The 15,665-nt window shown below is 30.9% G+C and overlaps 2 protein-coding genes across 2 annotated transcripts; one reads left to right on the top strand and one right to left on the bottom strand.

The window, feature by feature from the left end:
* Positions 1-22: 22 nt before the first annotated feature.
* On the bottom strand, positions 23-3,885 carry LOC107020620 (spermidine synthase). Its single transcript, XM_015221059.2, has 9 exons — positions 3,572-3,885; positions 2,488-2,564; positions 2,272-2,394; positions 1,773-1,877; positions 1,371-1,443; positions 1,183-1,254; positions 904-1,099; positions 377-503; positions 23-271 (listed from the first exon to the last, which is right to left on the bottom strand). The coding sequence occupies exons 1-9, from the start codon at positions 3,759-3,761 to the stop codon at positions 206-208; spliced, it is 1,029 nt and encodes a 342-aa protein (XP_015076545.1). The 5' UTR covers positions 3,762-3,885; the 3' UTR covers positions 23-205.
* A 7,056-nt stretch (positions 3,886-10,941) lies between these two features.
* On the top strand, positions 10,942-15,379 carry LOC107018675 (aldehyde dehydrogenase family 2 member B7, mitochondrial). The gene is made up of 11 exons (XM_015219217.2): positions 10,942-11,096; positions 11,910-12,047; positions 12,159-12,301; positions 12,395-12,548; positions 12,659-12,888; positions 13,204-13,293; positions 13,994-14,167; positions 14,259-14,396; positions 14,549-14,686; positions 14,771-14,832; positions 14,921-15,379. Exons 1-11 carry the CDS (start codon positions 11,048-11,050, stop codon positions 15,192-15,194), a joined length of 1,590 nt encoding a protein of 529 aa, XP_015074703.1. The 5' UTR covers positions 10,942-11,047; the 3' UTR covers positions 15,195-15,379.
* Positions 15,380-15,665: the final 286 nt, after the last annotated feature.

Here is a 15,665-nt window from a genome sequence, read left to right as displayed (position 1 = left end):
AATGTAAAGTGAATGAAAATCATCAAGATAAACAAACTAGAATATTATATCAAAAGATGAAAACTTTATCCAGCACAAAGGAAATTATAATCCATCATTCAACTCCATTTGGCTTAAATAACCTAAAAACATTGTCTTTAATTTAAAAAAAAAGAACTGCGATAACTATAGGGCGTAGTACAACTAATTCAGCACTCCTTCAAAATCATTTTCCTTTGGTTTCGATCACCCTCTTGGCGAATGATGGCAAACAGAATGATGCTTGGTGAATCTAGAGGAGACAAAGGGAAAAAGAATAGAACAAATCAAAAGTTGAAGTGCTATGATTAGATGTGAGTAACAAAGATTCAGTCCAAGAAATAGAATGACAACATACCTCAGAGTTGTAAAACTTCAAAGGTTCAATGGACTTGGCAGGGGTTTCATCGTCGATGGGGTTAATAGGGTTCTTGAAATCAACTGCAGGTCCCTCAGTAGAGCAGAGCATGAAACCAATCATGCCACTGGAAGAGTGATACAGTCGTCAACAGCAGCAAAACAATATTTATTATGAGAGAAAAGCAACAATGTATGGACACCAATACATGAGAAGAACACTTCAAATTGTTGATTAATTGCCTAACGGATCTTCAGTCTTAATACTCGTAACTTTGAGTAAGTAGTACCACAGCAACATACTCAATAGAATCCCGCAAGTAGGGTCTGGAGAGGGAGGGGTGGACATAAACCTTACCCCTACCTTGTGAAAGGTAGAGAGGCCGTTTTAAGTAGACCCTTGGCTCAAGTGAAGTATTTCAAAGCAGGTTTGAAAAGGAAATATCTTTGAGTAATTGGTATTTATTTATCAAATTTGTTCATATCAACGGAACCTTATTGGATCAAATGACAAGAATAGAAGTTCACCTTGGATAAGTAGGAACAGTAGTCCATGCATAGTTGACAGAGCCTTTGAAGATCTGGCGGCAATTAGCAACAATTTCTTCAATTATGTGCATGTGAAGCCATATGCTCTCAGCCTGCGTAGATACAACCCCTCCAGGACGAAGAGCCTTTGCTATAGATTCAAAGAAAGGCTTTTCAAACAACTCTTGTGCTGGACCTGAAGTTGAAAGAGTGGAACTGTAAGGAAGCTGAATTTTTTCATGAAAAAGGTAGTACTCAAGCAATGACATGATAGATTACCGATAGGGTCAGATGAATCCACTATGACAGCATCGTAAGTTCCGGCAGGAACATTTTTCAAAAATGCAACTCCTGCAAAACAGCAGGAAAAAGGAAACACCAAGAACTTATATATGTTAGTAAGTGAACTAAAATGAGAATCAAACAGAAAGGTTGAGAAGATAACAAGAATCATTATTTGATCTTACCGTCACCAATGCGGAGATTCACACGTGGATCCTCATATCCTACAGCTACATCTGGGAAAAATTGTTTAGCAACCTGTCGGAAGAGAAGGAAGACTTAATTTCAACATTGCATTATGTTCTCCAAGAGCTTAAAGCTAGTAAGTTACAAATGAGATGTCCTTAACATGAAATACATGAATTAGCTCATCAAAACCTTGTAATAACAAGTAATACAGAGAAAGGATAACATCTAGTAGCACTTCTGGACTAAGATCGAATATGCCATTAGACACTGCTAATACATGTAATTAGAAGAATCTAATATGTTCCTCTACCCCTAGTGGGGATGAAAAATGTCGATGATGACCAAAAAATGTACAAAAGGTACCATTTTTATGAATTAGCATCAACAAGTCTGCTTACCTCAACTACCATTTTGTCAATCTCACATATGTCGATCTGTTCGACAGAAGAGTGACGGGATACCTCACGCAGGACACCACCATCTCCTCCTCCAATAACCAGCACCTGAGGAAAGAAGAATCATCTTAAAGTTGGCACACAAATAAAAGAAACAAACAGCACCAATAGCTTTTGGCCATTATACGCCTGCAAATATCACTCTTCATACACAATTTCTGCAGAATGCAATTACATGGTGCAAACAAACAAACAATTTCAGCAGAATGCGATTAGAAGGGGCAAATAAACAAATAATTTCTGCAGAACGTGATACAAAGGGAAAACAAACAAACAAATGAAGCTTGTAAGGACGAGTTATACAAACAGATGTTGATAAAATTTCTAATCTATGGGCTTGATTAGCAATGTCATAAGACCTCAGGATATAACATCGAATGCTGTCAAAAAGCATATGAGATCTCAAGATTTAATACTTTCAAGTCATGGTAGTGTAACTGACCTTTTTAGGGTTGGGAATTGAACAAAGAGGGAGATGAGTGATCATCTCTTGATAAGCACATTCATCCCTCTCTGTAAGTTGGATCACACCATCCAAAACAAGCACCTTTCCATAAGTTGATGACTGCACCACAAAAATGAGCAAGCAGCACAGAATGAAGCATTCAGCATCTTAAAAAAGAGAAGAAACTAAAACCTTAGTAGATCAACCAACTACCTGAAAAACCAAGACATTCTGGTAATCAGACTTCCCCTGAAACAATATCTTCTCAACCTTCAATGAGTGTGCTTCCCCTGCATAATTCGTTTCCTGTCAGTAACCTCTTCCCTTTTTGTTCACAACTGGTACTAGATTTCCAGAAAATAAAACTAGACCTCAATCCTGTAGTAGATAGGAGGCAAGTTTTCAAGTGCCAAATCTCACTTTGAGAATTTTACAGCAACCACCCGCTCACACACTTAACCCCACAAAAACAGAATATTTACAAAACTAAAAATCCAACATACAGAACAAAGCTGAAACCAATCGCCAACCATCACAACTTTGATACCCACAAGCATTCACGTATTCAACCCACCAAGAATCTCCCAAAAAGACAAACTTGGATACCCAAATAAGGAAAAAACCAAACTTTGATATCCACAAACATCATTAGAGTAATAAACCCCACTAAAACCAGAAAGCAAGAGCAACCCAAATCCTCAAAAGCAGAATTTTGGATACCCAAATAAGAAAAAATCCAAACTTTGATGCCCACAAACATCATTAGTGTAATAAACCCCAAAACCCCACCAAAACCAGAAAGCAAGAGCAACCCAATCCCTCAAAAGCAGAATTATGGATACCCAAATAAGCAAAAATCCAAACTTTGATACCCACAAACATCATTAGAGAAATAATCCCCCAAAATCCACCAAAACCAGAAACCAAGAGCAACCCAATAACCCAAAACTAGAATCTCAGATACCCAAATAAGAAAAAATCCAAACTTTGATACCCACAAACATCATTACAGTAATAAACCCCAAAACCAGAACCTTAGATACCCAAATAACAAAAAAATCCAAACTTTGATACCCACAAACATCATTACAGTAATAAACCCCAAAACCAGAACCTTAGATACCCAAATAACACAAAAATCCAAACTTTTATTCCCACAAAACATCATTAGACTAATAAACCCCAAAACTAGATATGAATAACAACCCAATTCACCAAAAGCAGAATCTTAAATGCCTAGATGCATAAAACCAAAGAAAACTTGAATCAAAAAACTATACAAGAGATTAGAACAAACCAGGCCAAAGGGGGCTAATCTCAGAGAACCATCCAGGTAAAACAGAAGAGATATAAGGAGATGACTCCTCTTTCTCACAAGCATTGTTGGTGTTATTGGCTGCTTCCATCTCTGTTTCTGCTTCTTCCTCTCTTGGCCTCTTCACTGGCAATTCAGTTCCCTTCACAAAAGCAGCACACTCATCTGCCATAACTAAACCTTGTCTATTTATAGGCCACAATACAAAACAGGGTTCTTGAATTTAACCCTTTAACTCAGGTGGATACCTACAATTGTTACCGCAATCTGAGGACTCTATTCAGACTCCTTCACACTCTCTTTCTCTGTACAATGTATATAAGATAAAATAAAATAAGATAATAATAGTAACACAAAATCTATAACATTAAAAATGATTATTAAAAAAAGGAAGAGAATCTTTTATTAAAGATTAATCCATTTTTGGAACATGATTTTCAAATGATAAATGGTGAAATTTTGTATATTTATAACTATGAGCTATATAAAAATTTATGTTATTTTTATCCAAATATTATAAGATGTTAATTGTTGAGCGAATAAATTTTTTCTTTTTATGTCATTTTATAAATAAATATTTGTAATTATATTTTTTGAGACAGGTATAATTTTATAAAGATCGATATAACATAATCCTCTAAAATGGTACGATCAATCTATATACGATTGTAAGTCTTTTCTTGTAAAACTTATATAAAGAAAAAAATGTAAAATTTAAATTTATAGGTCAAGTTTATATATTTTAAAAATAATTTTAACTTAAAATTTGAAATTTTTTACTTTTTTAGAGAATTTAAAAATGATTTTTTTTTAGAAATTTCCCTAACTAAATGTGATTTTAAATTAGGACCTCAAATCCTAGCATCAAAGGTCTATTTAATTTTATATAGATCAAAGTATAAATAAAAAATATAGATTAATAAGTGAATTTTACTTATTAGAGTTGGTAATTTATTTATTTATAAGATTATGAATTTTATTTTAGTTATTTAGTAAAATGATGGAAATACTTTAGTGATTATTGTAAAATGATGGGATGATCTACTCAACTAGGGTTTTTGTGTTTTTACTAGGTATCAGCTTTTAGTCAAAAAGATTGGGCCCACTAAACTCACCCCACAACCCCCTTTGGAAAATAAAAAAAGAATATTTTTTTTTGTCAAAGGCATCTTTTTTCGAGTATCAAAAAATTATTTTATTTTATTCGTCTTAATTTATACGAACATAGCTTTATTTGATATGAGATTTAAAAAAGGATGAAATTTCTTAAATGCTTAAAAAATAACAAGAAATCTTAATGATATCACAATAATATACATATATTCTTATAATATTATTGACTAATAAGTGATTTATGAACAACAAACTTTAATTTATATATATAAATATTATATACTAATTTATTATCAATTAAGCAGAATTATTAGCTTTAATAATATCAATACAATATATGATACTAATTTAATATCAATTAAGTAAAAACTGACAGCGTTAATGCATGGAGGGTATGGGCTGTAACTTTTTTAAGAATATGGAATTTCTTGATTTATTTTGGATGGATGTATGGATATATAATTATTTTGAGTTTTATAGCTTATTTATATAGTTTTTCCTTTAAAATAAATCATAATAGTTATTTGGTTGAAAATCATTCATTCAAATAAAGTAGATATTTTTAAATGAAATTCTTACTAAATATAAAAACAAATCATTTATAAAGGACAGACTAATAAGAAAAATGAATGATATAAATTAAAATGGAGGGAGGGACATATCTTATTATTTTATGGGAAAAGGGTCTGATATACCCCTCAACTTTGTCATTTAGAACTGATATACCCCTCATTATAAAAGTGGCTCATATATGCCCTTACCGTTATACAAACGGCTCACATATACCCCTGTCGTTACAAAATGGCTCACATATACCCTCCATTTAATGGATTTTAAAAAATTAGTTTTAAATTTATATTTATTACTTCTAAAAAAATTTTAAAAATTATTTAGGGGTATATATGATTCTTCTATCAAAGTTCAAGGTATATTTTAATTTTTTTCATACATAAATTATTTTTTGACTTCTTTTATTATAATTATTTGAATTTCTTATTCTTATTTTATTTTTTCTTTCATTCCTTAGTTTAAAGAATAAAAAATTAAACTATTTTTTTTGTGTATTGTAATTTAATTTCGTATTCGAAGAAAAATTTTGATCATTTACAATAAGTTTTACAAGAATATTAGTGAAACATAAATAAATTTAATTATCAAAATAATAATTATAAATTAGTCATTGAAACAAAAAAAAGTCAAAAAAATATGTTTGGCGAGGATTAAATTTACTCATATGGGATTATATTTTTTAGAAAAAAATAATAAAAATTTAGATTAAAATTATTATTTTTTTTCATTTCCGTTAGAGGAAAAGGGTATATGTGTGCCATTTGTTTACAAGTAGGGGTATATATGAGCCACTTTCATAACAAGGGGTATATCAGCTCTAAATGACAAAGTTGAGGGGTATATCAGACCCTTTTCCCTTATTTTATTTTAGTATTTGATGTTTGATACCACATTAAAATTTGACTATTTTAAATTTGTATTTTCTTAGCTCCATTTGAAAGAAAACATTCCTTTTCAATAATTTTTCATATTTAAAATTCGAACTCAAAATTATTAATTAATTAAAAAATAACTTTACCCACTATACGATACCGTCTATACCACATCCTTTGTTGGCGGTGGAAAGATCTTATATCTTATAAGAAAACAAAAATAAAAATTGCATCTACTTTCTACCTACCCCTTCACGTTTTTCACAATCCCAAATTTTAGTACTTTATTCGTGGATGAACTCGTTAGGTGTGAATTACTGTTTTATATTATCTAATTTAAAATATAATATACGTGTTTTATAATTTGATCTCATTTTATGTTTGTGCATTTCAATTTTTGGTGTGTACAAATATATATTTAAATTAGTATAAAATTGAATAAGTAAACACATGAATTCTACGTGATATAATACACAGAACATCACATATGAAATAAATTACCATGTAAAATGTCATGTATTATTATTTGGATCTCAAGCTTCAAAAATCTATTTTATAATAATTTTATTTTCTTAAAGATACTTTTAACAATATATTTTGAAGTTATTTAAAATTTTAATTTTTTGAAATAGTAATTTTTAAAATTTAAAGTTATGTTCAGATATTAATCTCAAAAAATCTAAAATTTCATAAGTAAAAGTGATCCCTCCACCCCAACCCCCACCCCAAATCTAGTTTGGATCAATTTTTTGAACTTAAAACTTTTTAAACTTTATTCAAATTTTCAGTTATATAAATATATTTCTAAAATTTATGATTTAATGTTAATACAATTTTGGGGATTGGACTTTACCAAAATTGACAATGATTAGGTACATGATTCACATGGCATGGATTTTTATTTTAATTGTATTATGCTTTACACGTGACACATCATGTGTTAAAATTATAAGGCTGCCAAATTATTAAGTAGTCATTTGCTGTTTATTTATTTTATTTTTTCACTAAATTATGCATGTTTATAATTTGGATAAAAATTAATTCACATGTATATTTTTTCACCTTGAAACTTAACCTCTTATTTTTAGCCTAAAAATTATCTCATGTATGATTCATGCAATAAAGAAGAAAAAAAAATAGGGAAATAAGGATTGTGTGAATTGAAATTTTGTTTCTTTCTTTTTATTACTATTTAAAAAAAAACAAGAAGAATTGTTTGAGATTAGATTTCTTTTCTATTAATTAGAAGAACCTCTAAAAATTAAAAAAAAATTAAAATTGACTTTACCGTTAAATTCCAATCAAACCCCATAAGTAGTAATTATTAGCACTAAACAAAAAAAAAATTATTAGGAGTAAACATTAAACAATGATTATTCCAAATTAAAAAGAAAATAATAGTCAATGATGCACATTTTCTTCTCTTTTTTTTTTTTTTTTATAATAAAGGGAAATAGCATTGCACATTTGCACGTTTGAAGGAATTTTAGGGCTTTTCATTACTTTTGTATTACTAAGCTTTTTCTTTCACTGTGAAAGTCTCGCTCCTATTCTTTAAGAAAAAGAAGATGGTAATCTTTTCTACTCGATTCACAATTTAATCATACTGAATATATATGACCAAATTACGATCGAGAATTTCACCTTTTAAAACGTCAGTCGCATAAAATAACCGAGCCAGACCAAGTACAAAGTTGGTAGCTAAATGTTGTTTGTTTATTGTATAATTTCCTATAATGAGTAAGTTATGGTGGATTAGCCATGCTTGCACTAATTATTAACCCTTTTATTTTTTGCTAATATCAATGCATTAGCCAATAATTTCAAATAAGCTTTAGACCACCTTTAAGCTTTATCAAGTACTTTTTGGATCCCAAAAATAGTAAATATAATATGTTTTACTTCATCATGGTGGTTGTTTTCTTATTAAGTGACCTAAACTCTATAGTAAATTGAAAATATTGAGTACTAAATAATGATATACTTTTGAGGGAAAAAAAAGAAGCATATTCTATAAACAACTTAAGAGGGAAAATAAAAAGAATTATTTTCAAACTTTTAAAACTTCAATTTTCGAATCAAATATTTAACAAAAAGAGATTGTGTTTATGGAATAGTTTCTATTCTATATGCTAAAAGTTGAATAATAAAAAGTAACCCCATTTATATGCAATAAAACTATGCAATTGGTCCATTCTTGTTAAGAATATTCACTAAAGAAAAAAAAAGTGAAAAGAATTTAAAAGTAAATAAAGTATTTTTGAATCTCTTAGTCATAAATCACAGATATGCGTAGAATGTATCAAATATTATTTTATTTTATTATTTTAAATATTTCATTTAGAAAATTTAAATTAAACAGTTGTATAAAGAAACAAATCATTTTAAAAACAAAATAGACTAAACAAAAATAAATTGAGTACAAATTAAGGTTGGTTTAAATGAATGAAAGAACATTCAATTATTTGTTTTTGGCTACAAGACAATTTCAAGTGGTAGGTGAAGTTTCCATTTTATTGAGGAGAAAAAATGTGTGCCAAATGCACTTATTATAGACCTAAAGCCACTATTTTTCAATATATTTTTATATTCCAAGCTTGATATTAAGTTAGCATATCGTCAACTTAGATTATGATTATTTTTATTATAATTTATTAATTAATAATATTTGTTTTATGTTTCATTATGTGAGGATAAAATAAGTTTTGAAGTTTGAATGCATTAATTTTTGCCAGAGTAACTTTAAATCAAAGATTTGATTTGAATTTTAAGCTTTTCAAACTTCAGATATTTGAGTATGCTATAATAAACTTATTTAACTCTAATTTAAAGATCTAAAGATTTTAAATTATATTTATTAAATGACTAAACTTTAAAAGTAATTTTAAATTATATATATTTTAAGTAGAAGTTTGTAGAAGCAACTACAAATGCGATTTCTACAAATAAAATTGCACGATTTCAATTTTATCCTTCAAATGACTTGATCTTTGATTTTTTCCCTTTTTACCATCGAACTTATGCATAGTCGAAATTCTTTAGATTCTAACTTCAAACTGTAAAGTCATATTATTTTTGTTAAGTTGTTTTGGACTTAACAATTTGAATTTCAATATGTAAAGTTATATTATGTTCTAACTCTAAAGTCACGTATGAACATAACTTAAAAGACAAACACGAAACAAATGACTTGAAACTTGATTTAAGATCCACAATGGAAATGTTTATCAACGGCCCAATTACAATTGATGTGAACTATCCAAGAGCCCATTAGACAAAAAGGGGTATTTTTAAGTATAACCACTCAAAAACAACTTAATAACACTCCATAACTATAGTTTGCTAATTACATTCGTAGCTATATGTTAGAGGGAGGAGAAAGGCTAGCGAGATTGGAAGAAGGAAGAGAGAGAGGTAGAGAGTGGAGAAAGACGAGTTGTATGTGTATATCGATTAATCAATTGTATATATATGTAACTGGTATACTTATGGATTTATATATGGGGAGCGAGGAGAGAGGTGAGCGAGATAGGGAAGAGAGTGGAGAGACGAGTTGTATATGTATATCAATTAAACAGTTGTATATATGTAATTAGTATACATATATATTTGAATATCTAGCGAATGAAATTGGGAGAGCGAAGAGAGAGCTAGGCGAGCAAAAGAGTAGAGAGAGACGAGTTGTATATGTATATCGATTAAACAATTATATATATGTAACTTGTATACATATATATATTCCTGAAAAAGTATTTTATAAAACGTTTATGTAAATAAAGAATTTTTAACAATAATACCAGACATGCTTTAAATGAGACATAAATCATAGGTTAAACATTACAATCCACCCAAACTAAAGCCTTAAAAGGGCAACAAAAATTGACCATGGAAATTCACTATCCATTTTAAATATTTCCACTTTTATGATTATGAATAGAAAATACAAATTTTGGAGTTCCGTTTTAAACTCTTTTTCTCAATGTAATATTTATCCAAATTATGAAGTTTTTTTATTCCCATTTTGGATAAGTGCCCCAACAAAGTTCTCCACTTAAATTATCGAAACAGAAAAAAAAATCGTAAATAAGAAAAAAAAATAAAAGTATAGAAGGTACAACTTTTCAATCCATGTTACTTTGAATCCCTTTGATTGATGAAATTTGTATAAATTTAATGAATTATCAAGTACTAAACTATCTAATTATTGTGTTATATTATTGTTACTATGTATTTTTGACGACAATTCTAGAAACAATTTAAATATACAAAATAATAAATAAATAAAATTTATTTAATACAAAATTGAATGTACTTACACAAATATAGGGAGACCCAAAATCCATATTTTATAGGAGTAATAAATAAGAGATTTTTCCCCCTTTTATATTAGTTATATTCATTTTACTCTTTTGCATTCCCTTAAATGCTCATAAATTAAAGATAAATAATTTTACTAATTCACCTTCTATTGACTTTTTAAAATTTTGAAATCTATAAATATGTTTAGGCTTGCAAAAAAAAATAAAAAAATAATAAAAGATAAAATGAAAAATATTTAATGGGAAAAAATTGCGTTGCGCCAGCAAATTAAAAGCACTCTTTGACCAATATATCCCTACTTGCAATTGCATGCATTCTTTCTTTTTTAATTTTATAACAAGGATCAAATTAATTAATATTTTTAGTAATAAAATATATTTAGAATTTACATAAAAAGAAATTACGTAATAATTTAATATATTAAATGACAGTACTATTATTGGATAATTTGTTAATAAGTGATAAGACTTGCCACAGTATACGTGATACAACAAACTATTTTTTTCATAAACTTTTCATTGTTTATATAAAGTTTGCTACTTTTTTTTTCTTGAAAACAGTGCTGTAATTTTCATCTCCAATAATGGCGGCTCGTGTATTTCTCTCTCGTTCTGTTCATCTGCTATCAAAGGGTAATAATGTCTATTTTTTTTCAACTTTTATGTTTCTCTGTTTAATGGATTTTGATTATTTTTGTTGAATTAATTATGGGGTTAAATTAATAAATTTCATGATCTTGTTAATAGAATTTCAAGATTTGGATAAAAAGTTTCAATCTTTTGTGTGTTTTAGCAATAATGTTGGAGCCCCTTTATGTGTTTTTAGTGGTTTTGAATTCATGATGCTTAAAGATCTAATCTTTATACAAGCAAAAACAAGAAACTTAAACATGTTTAGTAAAATTAAACTTTTTTCCCCACTCTATCTCTAGGAGGATCGAGTATCAATAGTGTTCACACTTACCCTCCGCTCAAGAGGTGTTCAACAATACTATATTTGTTATCTCACTTCTGTTTTTTTTCCGTTAGTACTTGTTAGTGGTGGGAGGTGGCAGGTATTCTGTGGAATTAGTCAAGATGCGTGAAAGCTGGCTCGAACGCCATAATCATAAAAAATACATGTGTTTTAGTGGCATGAGTCTTGTTGTACATCTCCATCATTTAAATTATCATGATTTTTCTTTAATGTAGGTTGTTGAAGAGTTATAGTCTTTTAATGCAGAAAACTTATTGAAATGGTTGAATATATTGTATAGAGTTTAATGTCTTTTCAACAACCTTGTGCTTATGAGCTATTCAAAAGTTGAATATGGATGAATATTCAAGAGTTCTAGTCCTGTTTCACTTTGACTATTCTGAATCTTTAAGGTAGAAAACTTATTGAAATGATTGAATATTCTGAGATGAAATGTAGAGAAGTATAATGAGAAAAACTATTTTGTGTAGGAAAAAGATCCCATCTTGGCAAAATAGCTGCTTATAAATACAGCACAGCGGCTGCTCTCGAGGAGCCCATCAAGCCTACTGTCAATGTGGATCATACTAAACTTCTTATCAACGGGCAGTTTGTTGATTCTGCATCAGGTAAATTTGTTAATCCATGTTAATCACCATAATGGATCTCAGTTCTCTTTTTTTAGTACTTCTATTTTGGCCCTTTTTTTGTACAATGGAGCTAATTCGTTGAACTTTTAGGAAAAACTTTCCCGACTCTCGACCCCAGGACAGGGGAGGTAATTGCACATATTGCTGAAGGTGATGCAGAAGATATTAATCGGGCAGTTGCTGCTGCTCGTAAGGCTTTCGATGAAGGACCATGGCCTAGGATGACTGCTTATGTATCTACTTTGTATCTCTTAGTACATTCTTTTGCTATGTTAATGATTGTGCATGCGAGATTTCATCTACTCGTTATTGGTTCATAACTGCAGGAAAGGTCAAAGATATTGCTGCGCCTTGCTGATCTGATTGAAAAACATAACGATCAAATTGCAACGCTCGAGACTTGGGACACTGGGAAGCCTTATGCACAAGCTGCTAAGATTGAAGTACCAATGGTTGTACGTCTACTCCGTTATTATGCTGGTATGTTAGATAACCATATGAAGAGCGTAATTGTATTTCGCCACTTCTTTTATGTTGTTTGGTTCCTGAAAATGTTTTATGCACCTGATGTTCTCCTTTTAATTCTGCAGGCTGGGCAGATAAAATTCATGGTATGACCATTCCTGCCGATGGACCATATCATGTTCAAACGTTGCATGAACCGATCGGGGTTGCTGGTCAGATTATCCCATGGAATTTTCCTCTCCTCATGTTTTCTTGGAAGATTGGCCCTGCTTTAGCTTGTGGTAACACAATTGTGCTAAAGACGGCTGAGCAGACCCCATTATCTGCATTGTATGTAGCAAATCTATTTCAGGAGGTACCATTCAAGTTTCCTCTTTTATTTCCGACAAGAGTCGTTCCACACTGCAAGTACACAAAGTCTCATCTTATAGGCATCATATCTAAAGTGAAATCATCAGTTCCGACTTCTCAAATTTTATAAAAATAATCCATTACTTCTTATACTAGGTCACTAAAGTGTCATGAGTTTCTGGTGTTAACAATAATCATAAACTGAAGCATCTACTTGTTAATATGCTACAACTTATTTCTTTTTAATACATTTTTGTTGCCACTTGCTACATGTTTCCAGTGATACGGTATATCTCTAATACTCAGTTATTACTAACAGGCTGGCCTGCCTGAAGGTGTTCTGAATATCATTTCTGGTTATGGTGCCACAGCTGGTGCTTCTCTGTGTAGTCATATGGATGTGGATAAGGTAACTCTATCTACTTTTATTCCGTCTTTTAGTCTGTTCTGTGTGAAGATCTGAAGTTTGTGGCTCCTTAGCTTTTACTTCTCCATATTGTGTCAATTTCTTTGGTTTGACGGATTGCTAGAGACACCACAACTACTCTTAACCTCATTCATATTCAAGCATTTAATTCATGTATTGGCATTTGTAGCCATTTCTTTCCAAATACTAGTTGTGCCAAATGAGCTAATATCCCTCACATTGATATTTTTAGTATTATTTCAAAAACAACAGTGGAGAAATCTTGTCACCTGAAAAGACTACTTTTCATATATCAATAAAGAAGGCAAGTTTCACACATATTATGCAGGAAATCTAGTGCATCTACAATAGTTTATCCCATTCCGTATGAAAACTCTGGTAGTATTTGATGCTTAGCGTTACTCTCATTCTTAACCAACTCTGGACTGTATTTATGGGATTAGAGAGTTGGTAGCACTTGAATCTTTAGCCAGCCGTGCTATTATATGCAATTTATCCAATCTCTAAGTATTAGGATGGAAGACACGTCTGCACATATGTAGCTTATTCAAGTCTAACGAGTAGATAAGGCAACAGATGACTTGAATTATCTATTTATATCTATGTATAGTTGTACATATGGAAGTAGATACCAGTATATTGCACTGGATTGGACACTGATTCACTTATGTTCCAACAACAGCTTGCTTTTACTGGATCAACAGAGACCGGGAAAACCATACTTGAATTGGCTGCTAAGAGCAATCTAAAGCCTGTGACATTGGAACTTGGAGGGAAATCCCCTTTTATTGTTTGTGAGGATGCTGATATTGATACGGCCGTTGAACAAGCTCATTTTGCTCTCTTCTTTAATCAGGTATTATTTACTATCTATACTTCTTCATCGGGTGTTGGTCAGGTTCATGTTAGATACTAACACGGTAACACCTATGACATAAATTTTAAAGGGCCAATGTTGTTGTGCTGGCTCTCGGACCTATGTTCACGAGAAGGTCTATGATGAATTTCTGGAGAAGGCAAAGGCACGCGCCTTGAAACGAGTAGTTGGTGATCCGTTTAAATCAGGCACCGAGCAGGGTCCTCAGGTATTCATAATCTCCTAACGAATACTCTTCTTATCTAAAATGCTGGAAACCAATGGATTAAACCTGTATAATGAAAAAAAAAGCATATCTCCTTCCTTGTAAGTCTTCTCATAAGGTAACAATACCGAACCTGAGCGTTTCCTGTCACACAGATTGATTCAAAACAGTTCGATAAGATCATGAAGTACATTAGATCTGGTGTTGATAGTGGAGCTACTCTTGAAACTGGCGGTGAGCAATTTGGTAAAAAGGGATACTATATTAAGCCCACCGTCTTCTCTAATGTTAAGGTATATACATTTCACTTTACTACACGTGCTTTTTAGCATCAACGTCCATAAATTGTCATAACTAACAAATTGTACAATTGTCAGGATGATATGCTGATTGCACAGGATGAGATTTTTGGTCCAGTACAGTCCATCTTAAAATTTAAGTATGTGAGAATGATCAAATATATATGTCAACAGTACATGGAGCTTTATTATCGACTTCTATTTATGGTATGCATATGTTTATTACAGGGATCTTGATGAAGTGGTACGGAGAGCTAATAGTTCTCGGTATGGTCTAGCTGCTGGAGTATTTTCACAGAACATTGACACTGCAAACACGTTGGCAAGAGCCTTGAGAGTTGGGACGGTATGGATTAATTGCTTTGATACGTTTGATGCTACAATTCCTTTTGGTGGCTATAAGATGAGTGGTCAGGGAAGAGAAAAGGGAGAATACGGTCTCAAGAATTACTTGCAAGTAAAGGCAGTTGTGACACCATTGAAGAATCCAGCATGGTTATAAACATAATCCTCTTAAAGCAATTTTTACAAATAAAACTAAACCATAGTGATATCAAGTTGCTCTAGTTCATGATGTTGATGACGATAAATGTTGATTTTCTTTCAAAACTTCTTTTATATACAAACTGCATTTGATGTCAATTGGCAACTAGTTTTATTCAATTCGCATTTCTCCTCTTATATTCACTCGTTGTGTATGTGTTTTACATATTGTGATGAAGATCTGAACTATAATGTAGAATTCAATAACACAAAAGCATATACAAATACAATACTGAACCTTGTGATTTGTGGTATACAGGGGACCTCCTAGACACCTTAGTAGAACAAAAGGTAGTACAGAATAAAAATATATTACAAGGATGATATTGGTGAGTTTGGTATGACGGAAAATATTTTCTTGTTCGTATCATTCATGATGGTTGATCTTGTTTTTGCTATTCTTGACAAAAGAAACAATAGAGTGACCAAT

This window comes from Solanum pennellii, chromosome 5 (assembly GCF_001406875.1).
Source record: "Solanum pennellii chromosome 5, SPENNV200".
Lineage (NCBI taxonomy): Eukaryota > Viridiplantae > Streptophyta > Magnoliopsida > Solanales > Solanaceae > Solanum > Solanum pennellii.
This window is presented reverse-complemented; position numbering and strand designations above follow the sequence as displayed.

Bases quoted from the DNA above. Each gene is read 5' to 3' on its own strand.
- LOC107020620 (XM_015221059.2), bottom strand. From the start codon at position 3,761: ATGGCAGATGAGTGTGCTGCTTTTGTGAAGGGAACTGAATTGCCAGTG. The intron at 1,255-1,370 runs GTAAGATCAAAT...GCTGTTTTGCAG, and splicing joins GAATCTCCGCATTGGTGACG to GAGTTGCATTTTTGAAAAAT. The intron at 272-376 runs GTATGTTGTCAT...TGTCTCCTCTAG, and splicing joins TGAAGTTTTACAACTCTGAG to ATTCACCAAGCATCATTCTG.
- LOC107018675 (XM_015219217.2), top strand. From the start codon at position 11,048: ATGGCGGCTCGTGTATTTCTCTCTCGTTCTGTTCATCTGCTATCAAAG. The intron at 12,549-12,658 runs GTATGTTAGATA...TTAATTCTGCAG, and splicing joins TCTACTCCGTTATTATGCTG to GCTGGGCAGATAAAATTCAT. The intron at 12,889-13,203 runs GTACCATTCAAG...TATTACTAACAG, and splicing joins TAGCAAATCTATTTCAGGAG to GCTGGCCTGCCTGAAGGTGT.